The sequence below is a fragment of the Pelodiscus sinensis genome, chromosome 19 (genome assembly GCF_049634645.1).
Source record: "Pelodiscus sinensis isolate JC-2024 chromosome 19, ASM4963464v1, whole genome shotgun sequence".
Lineage (NCBI taxonomy): Eukaryota > Metazoa > Chordata > Testudines > Trionychidae > Pelodiscus > Pelodiscus sinensis.
This window is the reverse complement of record NC_134729.1, coordinates 8,809,941-8,823,248: the sequence shown is the minus strand read 5'-3', so window position 1 is coordinate 8,823,248 and position 13,308 is coordinate 8,809,941. Positions and strand designations below refer to the sequence as shown.

Sequence of the window (13,308 nt, the reverse complement as noted above, 5' to 3'; positions counted from 1 at the left end):
AAGCCACCTGTTCTCTCCACCATTACCAAAAGGGAGCAGCCCCAAGTAAGCACCCTGCACTTTTGCCTTGAGCCCATTCCCACATTCCAATACTGTGATCCCAGCTTGACACATCCCTCCTGCGTCTCAAACACCCCACCCCCGTTCCTGAGTCCACACTCTCAGCTAGAACCCTCATCTCCCCAACCCTGAGCCCTTTCCCACACTCCAAACTCCTCGGTCCCACCCAACCCATAGATCATCCATGCAAAATTTTGTTACGTGCGTTAATATGGAGGTGACATGTCGCACATCACTTCTGTGTTGTACATCATCTCCATAATAATGCATATAACAAAATTCATTCCACACAGGAACATAAAGAATTAGAGGGATCACTGTTACCCAGTGGTTTGCTTTTTATTTATTTATTGTTTGGCTGTTTTTTGCAGCCTAATTTTAATGCTGAAGCTTTCACTTTGAAACTATTCTACCAACAAGAATTAATGGCCACAGGAACTGTCTCTGATAGGTAGCTTATTTCACACTTGTAGTTCTCCCTCCTCTGTGACATCATAAATAATGCTGTTATTTGCAGCCTTTAGACACCTAAAGAGTTATCCTACCTCTCCATTAGTTGTCTGATCTCCCTCCATACTTACTGGTATCTCTACAGTATGCAACTTTTAGCGACAAGGCTGTGTCGACAGCCCTGTCACTAAAAGTCAGTATGTGAAATCAGTTTGTCAGCACTTTTGCCAGCAAAATACTTTCACCCCCCAAGAGTGGCTCCCCTGCCAACTAAGCAGCATTCACATTTTCATTTGCCATATCAAAACTTTGTCATTCAGGGAGGTGGAGGAGCACCCATGAGAAACAAAAGTTTTGTCAGGCAAGTGCAAGTGTAGACATACCCTCAGACAAGCTATGTATATGTAGTCCTTACCAATCATCTACTAATCAACTGCCCCTGGCCCTCTTCTGCTCTTCTCTGACTCTCCTCCTGCATCTTTCTGGTACTAAGAAATGAGCCTCATGTTTTGTAGTACCCTCACACCAATCATGGAATGGGACATATTGACATGGGGATACAAAAATTAAACCTTGTAACGTGAGACACCCCAACTAGACAATCTGATGGTCCCTTCTGGCCTTGAACTTGTGACTCCGGCTATGGGTAAATTCTGGCTGTACTGTCTCCATGTCTGGCAGAGCACTAAAGGCCCTGTTCTCTTCTCATTGTACCAGCTCTTCCACAGTGGGTCATGCTGGTATAAACTGAAGCTGTTCCAGGTGTGAATTCCTAAGTCCTGCATACTGAGGGACTCCATTTCCCTGCTCCATGCCCCCATTCACTGCCACCCCTAGCTCATTTTCAGCTGATTGTTTTTCCTGGACAGATTAGCTAATACGGATGCAAAACTCTTTACAATTCGGCCCAGCTATATTGAAATCCATGGAAGTTAAGCACTTAAATTCATAGGCTCAATATCTGCTGTCTAAGCAGGAGAAAGTCATAGCAGAAAATACCAATGTTTAATGCAAGGGAATGTGCATAGGGTTGGGATAAATTTAGATAAGTATAATTATGAGAATGAAGCAATCATGCCACTTCAGCTTATTGATTATCCTTGTCCCACCTGTCCTGGTGTCGCCCATCTACAGCAATAAATGCAATATCAGAGTAACATCGGAAACAAAAGCAGCATCTGTAGGATTGCTCCTTCAAAGCTGAAAATTAGACTACCTCCTGGTCAATGGTTTCAGTTTTTCAAATCTCTATCTCTGATGTGTGTAAGCTCTTTGGAGCAAGGGAAGAGCCTTATTTTGTGTCTGTGCACACCTGTAGCACCCCACACATCATGGGTGCTATCAGAAACAAAGCATTATATCACTATTATAAATCGTTACCAGCAGCAAGAATGGCATAAATCAATTGGCAAACATAGTTCTCTGGATTCAAGTTTGTCACTGCTATCTGCTCAGTCTACAAGTAGCATCCATGTTCCAAGTCTGCCACTAGTTCACCAGTTTTAGAGCAATTTTAATTGTGGAAATCCTCTTGTGCCTCTCGTGTCTGTGTTAGAATTCTCTGGCCTGTGTATTGTTGGAGTCAGATCATGATGGTGCCTTGTAGCCTTCAAATCTATGAATTAACTTCCTCAGAGGGAAGAGTTTGTCCTCACTAGCAATTTTACAGGAGACAGTAGCCATAACGTCATGTTTTCCTCTGGATATTACCCTCCCTCCCACCCCGAGTCCAGGGATTTCAATTTGGGAAGATGTGGATTCTTGAAAGTTTCACAGCAGATTCTTGAAAGTCCTTCTTTCCCTGCTAGTTCTGTGATTACCTTTGAAATCAGAGAATCCTATGCTATATGCTCCCCCTCTACAAAATCTCCTCTCTACACAGAGACCTGTTCAGTGTTCATTTTCTGCAATTTTACTAGACCTTTCCCCCCCAGCAAATGGTGCCAGATGCATGCCCAGATGTGGCATCTTTGCTGGCTGGAAGCTTAGGATTTCTGAGTTTCATGTCTCCATGTTCACATGATTGGCTTTGATCTGCACTATAGTTACCAATTAGTGATCCTGCTTGTTTTTCAAGGGCAGAACAGTGTAGGCCCTAGATGTACTTGAGACTTTGGCCTGATGAGTAGCTGAACTTGGATACCACCCAGTCTAGGAAATCTGCCATCATCCCAGTGGCAGATGATTGTGCTTTTCCTGTGGGCAGTTGTTCCCAGCCTGGCAGTGGTTTCCAGCCCTGAGGTCCATGGATGCCAAGCACTTGATGGTGGTCTGCAATGAACTGGCTAGTTATGTGATGCTAGCTCATTTTTCCATTTCCACCTTATACATCGCATTCAAAAGCCCACATTTTCCACAGTATTAGGTACCTAACGTCCTGGAGGATCTGGTCCAAACGAGCTAAAATGCATTACACACTTTCCTAATTAGGGATGTAAAATCCCAAGTTCAAAAGTGAATCAGTGAAATGGAATATTTAACTGGTTAACCATGACCCCATGGCAGAGGTTACTCCAGCCCAGCCAGGTCCACCGTGCTGTGGGCTGCTCTAGGCCAAGCCCACCACACCACGCTGCAGGTAGGGGGCTGCTTTGGCTGGGTCAGGCCCAGCCAGAGGAGCCCCCTGCTGGGTAACTGGTTACCACACAAGAGGGGGGGTAGCAGTCCATGCGATCACAAATGGAAGAGGAACAGTCCTCAAGACAGCCTTATTTCTAAACTGTGACCCGTGCTGTGAAAGAACCCCTGAATGATGGTATGAGCTTGCTTCTCAGAGCATTGCCTCCTCCTTCAGCTTTTAAAAAATATCTGAAAACACTTTTTGCAGGGTATTTCAATCCATCAGCCACCTTCTTCCATGTATCTCCATGGGCCTTGGCCCTTCTGTTTTCACATGGTCCATGTGAGCTGCTGTTGGTGCTTCATGTTGCTGTGCAGAGCACCCTGGTAGGGGAAGAAACATGATTATTAAAGGAAGCTGGGATCTTCAAAAGAGTTCAGGAGAATTAGGTACCTAAATCTCATCAGATCTGGGTACCTGACTCTGTTAGGCCTCTCTGATCATCTCAGCCCCCTGAGAATGGTAACATAATGCCCCTTTGGGCTGCTAGGTTCCTTGGTTTTAATTTTTTAAAATCTTCTGATTATCAAGACTATCCAGATTTCTCACAATTAATGACATCTGCAAATAGATATTAAATCTCCTGCTTTAGCACATTAGTCAATCTCCATCAGAGAGCAGGATTAGACCAATGGGGGGATGGGCAGATTACTACACATCTGCTATTGTGGGCCTTACATCTTCCTTGCATCATTTGATACTGGCTCCTGTTGGAGGTGGGGTGTGAGGATGAATCAGTTTGGTAAGCCCTGTGTTCTTCATCCATGTGCTTCATTCCTTGTGAATCAATTTCCCAGCTTTCATAAAAACCTTTCCCTCATTGAACTGTGCAGCTCTACAGATCTGGCCCCAAGGAGATGCAATGGAAGATCTAGTGTGCTTTCCCTAGTGCTAACTTCCTGGCTCCATGCCAATCCATCCCAGCACATCCCTTGTTACAGGTTCCTTAGCTCCTGTGGCAAATGGGATCATCACCTAGATCTTGCAACAGGTGAGGCTGGGCCGGGCAACTGTGTCTGGCAGTGTGAAGAAGTCTAACTCCTGCGGTGGGTTTTTATTCTTTGGCATTGTATACCCAGTAATTTCAGCCCCATCAAACATCCGGATGGCCCCAAGATGTTTACTTCAGTGTTGGGAGTTTGCTCAGCTAGCGGCATGTTCAGGGTTTCTGTGCTAGGTGGGTTCTCTGGTGCTCTATAAGGTTGGAGCTCCAGCTAAAGCTCTTCCCACAGTCGGTACATTGGTACGGGCGCTCCCCCGTATGGATGCGCTGGTGCTGGGCAAGATTAGAGCTCTGGGTGAAGCTCTTCCCACAGTCAGGGCACTTGTAGGGGCGCTCGCCCGTGTGCGTGCCCTGGTGCCGGATGAGGTGGGAGCTCTGGAAGAAGCTCTTGCCACAGATCGTGCAGTGATAGGGCCGCTCTCCAGTGTGGGTGCGCTGGTGACTAACCAGGTGGGAGCTTTTGCAGAAGCTCTTCTCGCAGTCAGGACACTGGTAGGGGCGCTCACCCACATGGTTCAGACGGTGGCTTAACAACTTTGCACTCTCCCCAAATCTCTTTCCACACTGAGGACATCGGTAGGGCCGGTCACCTGCATGGCTGAGTTGGTGCCGGGTGAGGTGGGCACTGGCCCCGAAGCCCTTTCCACAGTCCCCGCACTTGTAGGGACTGTCACCCGTGTGGATGCGCTGGTGCTGCACCAGGTACGAACTGCGCCCGAAACTCCTGCCACACTCCCCACACTTGTAGGGCTTTGCTGCTATGTCAGCCCGTGGCTGGCCTCCTGCAATGTGGGAGAAGCGTGTCTCACACTCAGCACAGTGGTGCGGCCTTGGCCGCTGCTGGATGCTCCGAGTAAAGCTCTTCCCACAACTGGTGCATGTGCAGGGCAGCTCTCCAGACGCATGGGTACCCTGGTGCCGGATGAGGTGGGAGCTCTTATTGAAGCTTTTCCCACACTGCATGCACTTGTAGGGCCTCAGCCCCTTGTGGATGCGCCGGTGTTGGATGAGGGCAGAGCTGCGGGTGAAGCTCTTCCCGCAGTCAGGGCACTTGTCCGGCCGCTCGCCCGTGTGCACACGCTGGTGCTCAATGAGGTTGGAGCTCCAGCTGAAGCTCTTCCCGCACTCCCCACACTTGTAGGGGCGCTCGCCCGTGTGGATGCGCTGGTGCTGCACCAGGTTGGAGTTCTGGATGAAGCTCTTCCCGCAGTCGGGGCACTTGTAGGGGCGCTCGCCCGTGTGGATGCCCTGGTGCCGCAGGAGGTGGGAGCTCTGGCTGAAGCTCTTGTTGCAGTTGGTGCACTTGTAGGGCTTGACACCCTGGTGCACACGCTGGTGCTCTGTCAGGTGGGAGCTCTGGGTGAAGCTCTTGTCGCAGTCAAGGCACTGGTATGGGCGCTCACCTGTGTGCACCCGCTGGTGCTGCGCTAAATTGGAGTTCTGGGTGAAGCTCTTCCCGCAGTCGGGGCACTTGTAGGGGCGCTCGCCCGTGTGCGTGCCCTGGTGCCGGATGAGGTGGGAGCTCTGGCTGAAGCTCTTGTCGCAGTCAGTGCAGTTGTAGCGTTTCTCCTTGGACTGGAGGCCTCTCCTACAGGGTGGGGATCTGCCCAGAAGCTGCTCCTCTGTGCAGTTTTCCTCCAACAACTCCGACCCACCAGGATTCTCTGGAATCCCTTTCCAGGGGATATTCCCTTTGGGTCTATTCTCTTCCTCAGGACCTCCCTGCAGCGGACTTTCCACCTCCTTCTCACTCATGATCCCATCTGCTGAAATAAAAGAGATTGCAGGCTAGGGATGTAATACTGTAGTCAGCGAACCGATTAACCGATTAGTGAAAGCTTACAGGTTAATTCTATAGACCACACGTACTTCCCTCCCCCTCCTGCAACCAGTACATTTTTTAGCAGGCTGGCCAGCAGCCTGGTGCAGGATTTACTTCTGCTTGACTCTGCATTTAAAGTGTATTAGGAGCCAGGCAGGCAGGCAGCCCAGCTCGGTTCCAGTTCGTGCTGGGCCCGGGAGCTCAGACCCTCCCACCCCACAGACAGGGGCTGCTCTCTTGTAGCCAGACAACCCTCCCCCCCCCCATCTCATCCATCTTATTTTGACTCTCTAAGGTTCCTGAAGCATACAGGAAAGAGAAGGAGCAATAAAATCAGCATAGTCTATGCTGGCTCATCTGATCCTGAGAAGCTGAAAGCATAGATATGAGGAGAGAACGATTAAGGCAATAAGCTGGCCTCGAGGCTGCGAGAAGTACCCGGCTGACACCCATGTTGATACGAACACACAGTCCCTGGAAGAGGAATTTCCCACTGAGAAAAGAATGCCCAGTACTTCCAATTTAGTTATCTCTCTTACAAGTGTAAAGTAAGTTCACAACTCCCTTGTAAGAACTGGTCTCACAAAAGACAGACCAGCACCATTTGGCATCACAGATAAGAAAGAGAAATACGTGACCCCATGGGTATAAATATGGGTACAGCAGGACACTCACTTTTGAGTGTCATTCTACCCTCTACCTGCTGGTCGGGTTAGGTGTTTGACCTCCCGAGGTTCTATGGGGATGCCCACCTCGTATTTTCGTCTTTCCTAGGAATTGAGGGACTGGCCCTGGCCTGACACGCTGGAGTCGAGAGGCACAGAAGGGGGTAAAAATTGTACCTGGATGTGGTCCTCTGTCTTAAGTGTACACAGACTTAGAGCTCTTTAAAGGTTAAGCTGTTACTTGGTACTATTATTTCTGTTTTTCCTATCTTTATCTTCTTTGTAACCATTTTTAAGATCTATATTTTGCTAGCAGTTAAGAAATAGAACAATAGCCATTGCAACCATATGATTTATAAGCTTCCTCAATAAACCTGTAACTGTTTAAGCTTTAACCTGACTCCTTCAGTTGCTGTAACAGAACCAGGCACAATTTAAAAGAACTTTAGCCGGTCTTAAGGGACAGATATAGGGAGAGCTTAGGCGTTTGGATTTGTGTCACTCCCAGGTGGCAGATCCATTGGGGCACTTCTCAGCCTCCCTCAGGCTGCCCGCTGCGAAGGAATCTCAGATTCTAGCAGCTAAAATCTGAAGTGTAATAAGCTCTCCCTGCAAACTTATTGGGGCGCTCGTCAACCTCCTCCAGGTTGCCCGCTGCAAGGGACCCCGGTCTCAGCAGTTGAAGTCTCGGGTGTATAGCACGCACACACACACACCAGTCACTGCCCTGACCGTCGGCTGACATCTCTGCAATGCTGCCTCTTTATCAGGGCAACAAGCAGCTGGTCCGCAAGAGGAGCTGGTTTATAAACTGGGTCCCCTCGCAGACTAGCTCTCACTTGGCACCCTGCACTGCTATTGGCCCTGCCCCCAGGGACTACAGAAGAGTCAACTAACCGCTCAGAATTCATGAGGTTACTCAACTAATCAATTATCCAATATTTAACATCCCTAATCCAGGGATCATTCACTCACTTGATACCTGGTGTGGATGGAAAGAGACACTGCAAAACAGATTTTTTGGAGGGAGAGGGGGGGAATCAAAATGGGAATCTGCAAAGAAGTTTTGCTGTTGTCCCCAACAAGGAACATTGTCCTTTAGGGGCATTCTTATTACAAAGCCTCCATCCCTTTAAAGCCAGGCATTCTGGGAGTTGGTGGGCACAGGACTCACCTTTCGACAGGCTCAATGCAAGGTCAGCTGGGATTAGATGGATATAAAATCAAGCTGTAGTAGTAATGGAGAAAGGGATATTTAGGGGGTGAGCAGCTATGGCTATTGGTCTCTTCTGGCAAGAGCTTAGAGGACGAACCTGCCTGGGATGATGACTGTACACTGATGAGAAAGCCAAGAGTTCAGCAAAGAGAAAGGGCTGTCATCAGAGTTCAGCATGAGGGCTTAGGGGCCCTGCAGCTGAGTGGTGTAAGACTGGCTGTGATCCAAGGGAGGCTAGATTGTCTGCAGATAGAAGCAAAAGGATAAAATGTGGATGGGATTAGAGTTGGGTGCCCAGTGCCAAGTATTGGAATATTTTTAGGCCACTAAAAAAGCAGGACCTGGGAAATCAGGCTACTTTGGAACACTAACTTGGGGGAGAAGGGGTGTGAGATGTTCCCAACTTTTGTGTGCTATTGGGTGTCTGTTTTAAAGCCCTGCTGGCTGGAATTAAGAGGTGACATGGAAATTTCAGCTTTAATTTTTTCAAAGAGATTTCCAGGACACCAGGCTGCACAGAACTGCTTGAAAATACAAATGAGTGCTTTTGTGCAGCCTGAAGGCTCAAAAACAAGAAGGCAGATAAGTCTGCTTTCTGTTTTTTTAAGTCACTCATTCTATTGTGGGGGGAATCTGACAGTTTTTGAATACTTGTGGTTTGGGACAACATCATTACAGATGGGAGAAACTGAGGCACAGCTGTGGCCCTGGTGACAGAGAAGTGAGTTGAATCTCCTAGTAGGCATATTTGTGCATACCCATTCAAATGATTAACCGATAAGCCTGGACTCATCAGTTAATTCTAACAGTTACATGCCTTCCCCTTGCTGCCTCTGTATCAGAGGCAGCAAGAGGGGGAGGTGGGAGCTGGTGCCCACAGGGAGCTGTCTTTTAAGTCGGCTCCCTGCAGGTGCAGACTCCTGCAGAGCTGCCTTCTCCTCCTCACTGCTGCCTGCCACAGAAGCTGCAGCACAGGGAGGCAGGAGGCAGCCGGTGCTTGGGGAGAGGAAACTAGCTTAAAAGCTGGCTCTCCGCAAGCGCTGGCTCCTGCAGAGCTGATTGACCCTCCCCCCACACTGCTGTCTCTGATAGAGAGGTAACGTGGACAGGTGGGGTGTGTGTGAGGGGGGAAAACATACAGGAGCTGGTACACACAGGAAGCCAGCTTTCAAGCTGGCTCCTGCACGTACTGGCTCTCATGGAACCACCCGACCCCAGGGCTGCCGCCTCTGTATCAGAGGTAGCAGCAGGGGGAGGGCCAGGCAGAAGCTGGTGCTTAAAAGCCATCTCCTTAAGAGCACCAGCTCCCACCTGCCCCCCTACATGTAAACGTGTAACCACTAAAAATTCAGCAGTTAAATGTTTACCCAAATACACTTTTGTTAACATCCCTACCTCCTATACAAACAGACCAGGCACAGTGTTGCCCAAACAGGAAAGGCAAGAAGAGCCTATGAGAAGGAGAAGTAAAACAAATCATAGATGAAAGGAGGGACTAGTGCCAACAAATATAGCTGGGACTGATAAAGCCATAGCCACGCTCCCCTCCACCTCACCCCATAAAAGATCTCCTTCCACCAATGCTACAATGGCTTGACTTTTATAGCCTTCTAATCTCAGCAGGCCTTGCTCTCATCTGTGAATACATGGGCAGAGGGTGCTACAAATCCTGAATACCTGGCGACAGAGGACCTGTAATATGAGTGTTCTTAAAGGTTCAAGAGCAAAACTTTCTTGGAAATTTCTATTTTCCCCCAAATAATCTCTTTGACCCTTTCCCCCCAATTGTCAGTGAGTGCATTAAAAAATCCAGCATTCTACCAAAGCCATCAGGGTCAAGAGTGGTGCCAGTGGTGCCAGCAGCCCCTGCTGTTCCTGGGAGGAGGCCTTGCTGCAGCAGCAAACCCACCTCCCCAGGAGCCAGGCTGGCAGAGGCTGCTGGCCACACTCTCTGGGAGGTTTCACTGTGGGCTCTGCAGCTGGCTCCTACAGAGCCGGCTGCTGGAACCCAAGATATGCTGGGACAGAGCCTGCAGAACCTGCGGCGGGGGAAGCTGACTCCCCAGGCAGGCAGAGTTTAACTGATAAGCATGAGCTTCTCAGTTCATCGATTAAACTCTCCTCCCTACTCCTTGTGCTGCCATGGAGTAAGCTGTCTGGCTGACTTACAGTCAAATGAGGTGACAGGATGCGGGCTGTGCACTCCCAGAACTCGGTTGGGAGACCCTGCTGGGCTGTGGATGCGCCTCCCCCTTCTGGCTGCGAAGGGCGAACGGCCGGGCTGCGCACTCCCCTAGTCTCTCATGCAGCTGGCTGAACCGCAGGGGACCCTGCTGGACTGTGCATTCCCCCACGTTGCCCTGGAGCTGGCTGAGTGGCACGTGGATGGGGGCTGTGCATCCCCACAGCTGGCTGGGTTGGGTCCCTGCAGGAGCCTGCACCCCGCCCCGTGGGAGGGATGAACGAGCGTCCCTGCAGGGCGGAGCCCCCGTCCCGGGTTTGGATCTGGGCCCTCCCGGCACTGGGCGGGGGCTGGCCGGGGGGTCCCGCGGGGCCGGCTGGGTGGGGGGGTCCCCGCAGGCCGTGCCCGCCCCCCCGAGCTGGTTGGGCGAGGGGGGGGTCCCGCAGGGCGGTGCCCCCCGGGGCGGGCTGGCTGGGGGGCTGCCCCACTCACCCGGCGCAGGGAACCCGTCCCGTTCGCACTCGCCGGAAGTCCCTCGTCAACCCGCTCCCCGTGCAGGGCACTTCCGGGCCTCTCTAGCCGCTGGAGGACCGGGCAGCTCTATGGTTATGCGGCTCAGAGGCCGGGAGTTCGCCGAGCCGCCGCGTTCCAGCCCTGGCCGCGCAGCACCTGGGAGACCCCGGAGCAAATGCAGACTCGCCAGCTTGGGGCGTGAGCCCCTCCCCCGCCGAGCTGGGGGCCGAGGGGCTTGTCCTACGCCCAGACCCAGCCGCGGGGTTACACGAGCAGGAAAGGGTTAGCGCTGGGAGCGAACAGCCCCTGCAGCCAGAAGCCCGCAGCAGAGGGGCGCTAGCTCAGTGCACCCAGCCTAGCATGTAGCCGGGTGCACTGGTGCCTACGGTCTGGCTACCTCTACATTGGCAAGATTTTGCAAATACTCTTTAAGAGTTTTGTGTTACAGTATTTGCGCGAGAGAGCGTCTACACTGGCATGTGCTTCTGCGCGAGAGATGTGCTTTTGCACAAAAGCATCTCTTGCCCAAGAAAGCCCCGATAGCCATTTTAACCATAGAGCTTTCTTGCGCAAGAAATTCATGTTGCCTGTCTACACTGGCCTCTTGCACAAGAACAGTTGCGCAAGAGGGCTTATTCCTGAGGGGGAGCATCATAGTTCTTGCGGAAGAAGCCGTGATTTCTTACACTGGAACCTCAGTGTTCTTGCGCAAGAACTTGTGGCCAGTGTAGACAGGCAGCAAGTTTTTGCGCAAAAGCATACACTTTTATGCAAAATCTTGCCAATGTAGACACAGCCTATGTGTGCATTTGGTGCAAGGAGCTTTTGGCCTTCAGAGACCTTGTACAGGGTTTGGAGATCAGGGTGGCTGAACTGGAGGAGCTAAAGGAGGCAGAGAGGTACATAGAGGAGACTTTCCGGGACTTTATAAAACAGTTCCATTACCCAGTCAGACAGCCCCTGTGCTGTGGAGGAGGATGACAGGCTCAGGGGAGGAGAACACCCAACTGGAGCAGTGGGAAATGATCCCATAGTTGGGACCCTCCTTCCAGATGATGCATGGTATCCTGCATTGAAGGTCTCTCCGTGGAAGGGAACTGCAGTTATTAGGAAGAGATGGGCATTAGTAATGGGGGATTCAATTATTAGAAACACTGATAGCTGGTTTTGTGATGACAAAGAGAATGGTATGGTGCAAAGGTTGTGGATCTCTTGAGACACCTAGATAGACATATGTGTAGTGTTGGGGAGGAGTCAATGCTTGTGGTACATGTAGGGACCAATGACATAGGGAAGAATAGGAGAGGTCCTTGAGGCCAAATTTAGGCTGGTAGGAAAGAGTTTGAAATCCAGGATCTCAATGGTAGCATTCTCTGAAATGCTTCCAGTTCCACACGCAGGTTCCAGATAGACAGAACTGCATGGTCTCAGTGTGTGGATGAGACAATGGTGCAGGGAGCAGAGGGCTAGATTTATTAAGAACTGGAGAAACTTTGGGGAAAAGGGGAACATACACAGGAAGGATGGGCTCTGCCTAAACCAGATTGTTGGCATGTACATTTAAAATGGTTGTAAACTGAGGGTTGGGGAAAAGCTTCCCTTAGGGGAGGGTCTATTAATGGATATTCTTTATGTACTAGTAAGGCAGAGAGAATGGAAGATGATAAAATGCAGGTAAAATCTGATGAAAAACAATCACATGAAAAAGAGTTCATTAAATTACATCAAATAATGGCAGACAATTAAAAAGTGGCAAGTTTTAAAAGTGTATATATACAAACAATAAACATCAAAATAATAAGATGGGTGAAGAAGTGTGCCTTGTATTTAAGGAGGATAGTGATATAAAAGGCATCACAGAAATGTCTTGGAATGAGGATAGCCAATGAGACAGTCATACCAGGATACAAAATATATCTGAAGGGCAGAACGGGTTGCACTGCTGGGGGAGTAGCACTATGGGTGTGTCTAGACTACAGGGTTTTGTCGACAAAACTATACCTGCGTCTACACTACCGCTGAGTTCTGTTGACATAATGTCAACAGAACTCGTCAATTTTGTAAATGGTGGTAAACCTCATTCTACGAGGATTAACGCCTTTTGTCGACAGAGCTCTGTCAATAGATGGCGTTATTGCATCTACACTGTCCTTTGCTTTGTCAACAGAACTGGCTGTAGTCTAGACGCTCTTTGTCGACAGGTTTAGTTTGGAAAAAAGAAGATTAAGGGGGGACATGATAGCGGTTTTCAAATATCTAAAAGGGTGTCACAAGGAGGAAGGAGAAAATTTGTTCCTCTTGGTTTCTGAGGACAGGACAAGGCTTAAAGTGCAGCAGGGGAGGTTTAGATTGGACATTAGGAAAAAATTCCTAACTGTCAGGGTGGTCAAATATTGGAATAAATTGCCAAGGGAGGTGGTGGAATCTCCCTCTCTGGAGATATTTAAGAACAGGTTAGATAGACATCTGTCAGGGATGGTGTAGGTGGAGCTTGGTCCTGCCTTGAGGGCGGGGGGGCTGGACTCGATGACCTCTTGAGGTCCCTTCCAGTCCTATGATTCTATGATTCTATGAAAAGCCTGTAGTCTAGACGTTCCCTATATGGCTACAGCTACGCTACATGCTTTGCCAAAAGAGGCAATGCAAAATGAAGCATTGATTAGCATTTTCTCACACTTCTTTTGTATACTTTCTTTCATTCCGTTTTTGCACAAAAACAAACAGTGTGGACGTTTCCTTTTTGCGCAAAAACCTGGAGAGGCATAAAGATCTTACAC

General features: G+C 49.6%; 1 protein-coding gene across 6 annotated transcripts; it reads right to left on the bottom strand.

Moving 5' to 3' along the window:
- Positions 1–380: 380 nt before the first annotated feature.
- On the bottom strand, positions 381–10,620 carry LOC102456533 (uncharacterized). 6 transcript variants are annotated; one of them, XR_012896637.1, is made up of 3 exons: positions 10,006–10,565; positions 3,809–5,899; positions 381–3,453 (listed from the first exon to the last, which is right to left on the bottom strand). XR_012896637.1 is itself a non-coding variant. In XM_075902141.1 (2 exons), exon 2 carries the CDS (start codon positions 5,886–5,888, stop codon positions 4,290–4,292), a length of 1,599 nt encoding a protein of 532 aa, XP_075758256.1. In that variant the 5' UTR covers positions 5,889–5,899; positions 10,511–10,620; the 3' UTR covers positions 381–4,289. The 6 variants fall into 6 exon arrangements, 4 of the variants coding, with proteins under 4 accessions (XP_075758256.1, XP_075758257.1, XP_075758254.1 ...); XR_012896638.1 differs by having other exon boundaries at positions 4,106–5,899; XM_075902141.1 differs by having other exon boundaries at positions 381–5,899; positions 10,511–10,620.
- Positions 10,621–13,308: the final 2,688 nt, after the last annotated feature.

What these genes read in the sequence shown, in the direction of transcription:
- LOC102456533 (XM_075902141.1), bottom strand. Translation starts at nt 5,888, where the DNA reads ATGAGTGAGAAGGAGGTGGAAAGTCCGCTGCAGGGAGGTCCTGAGGAA.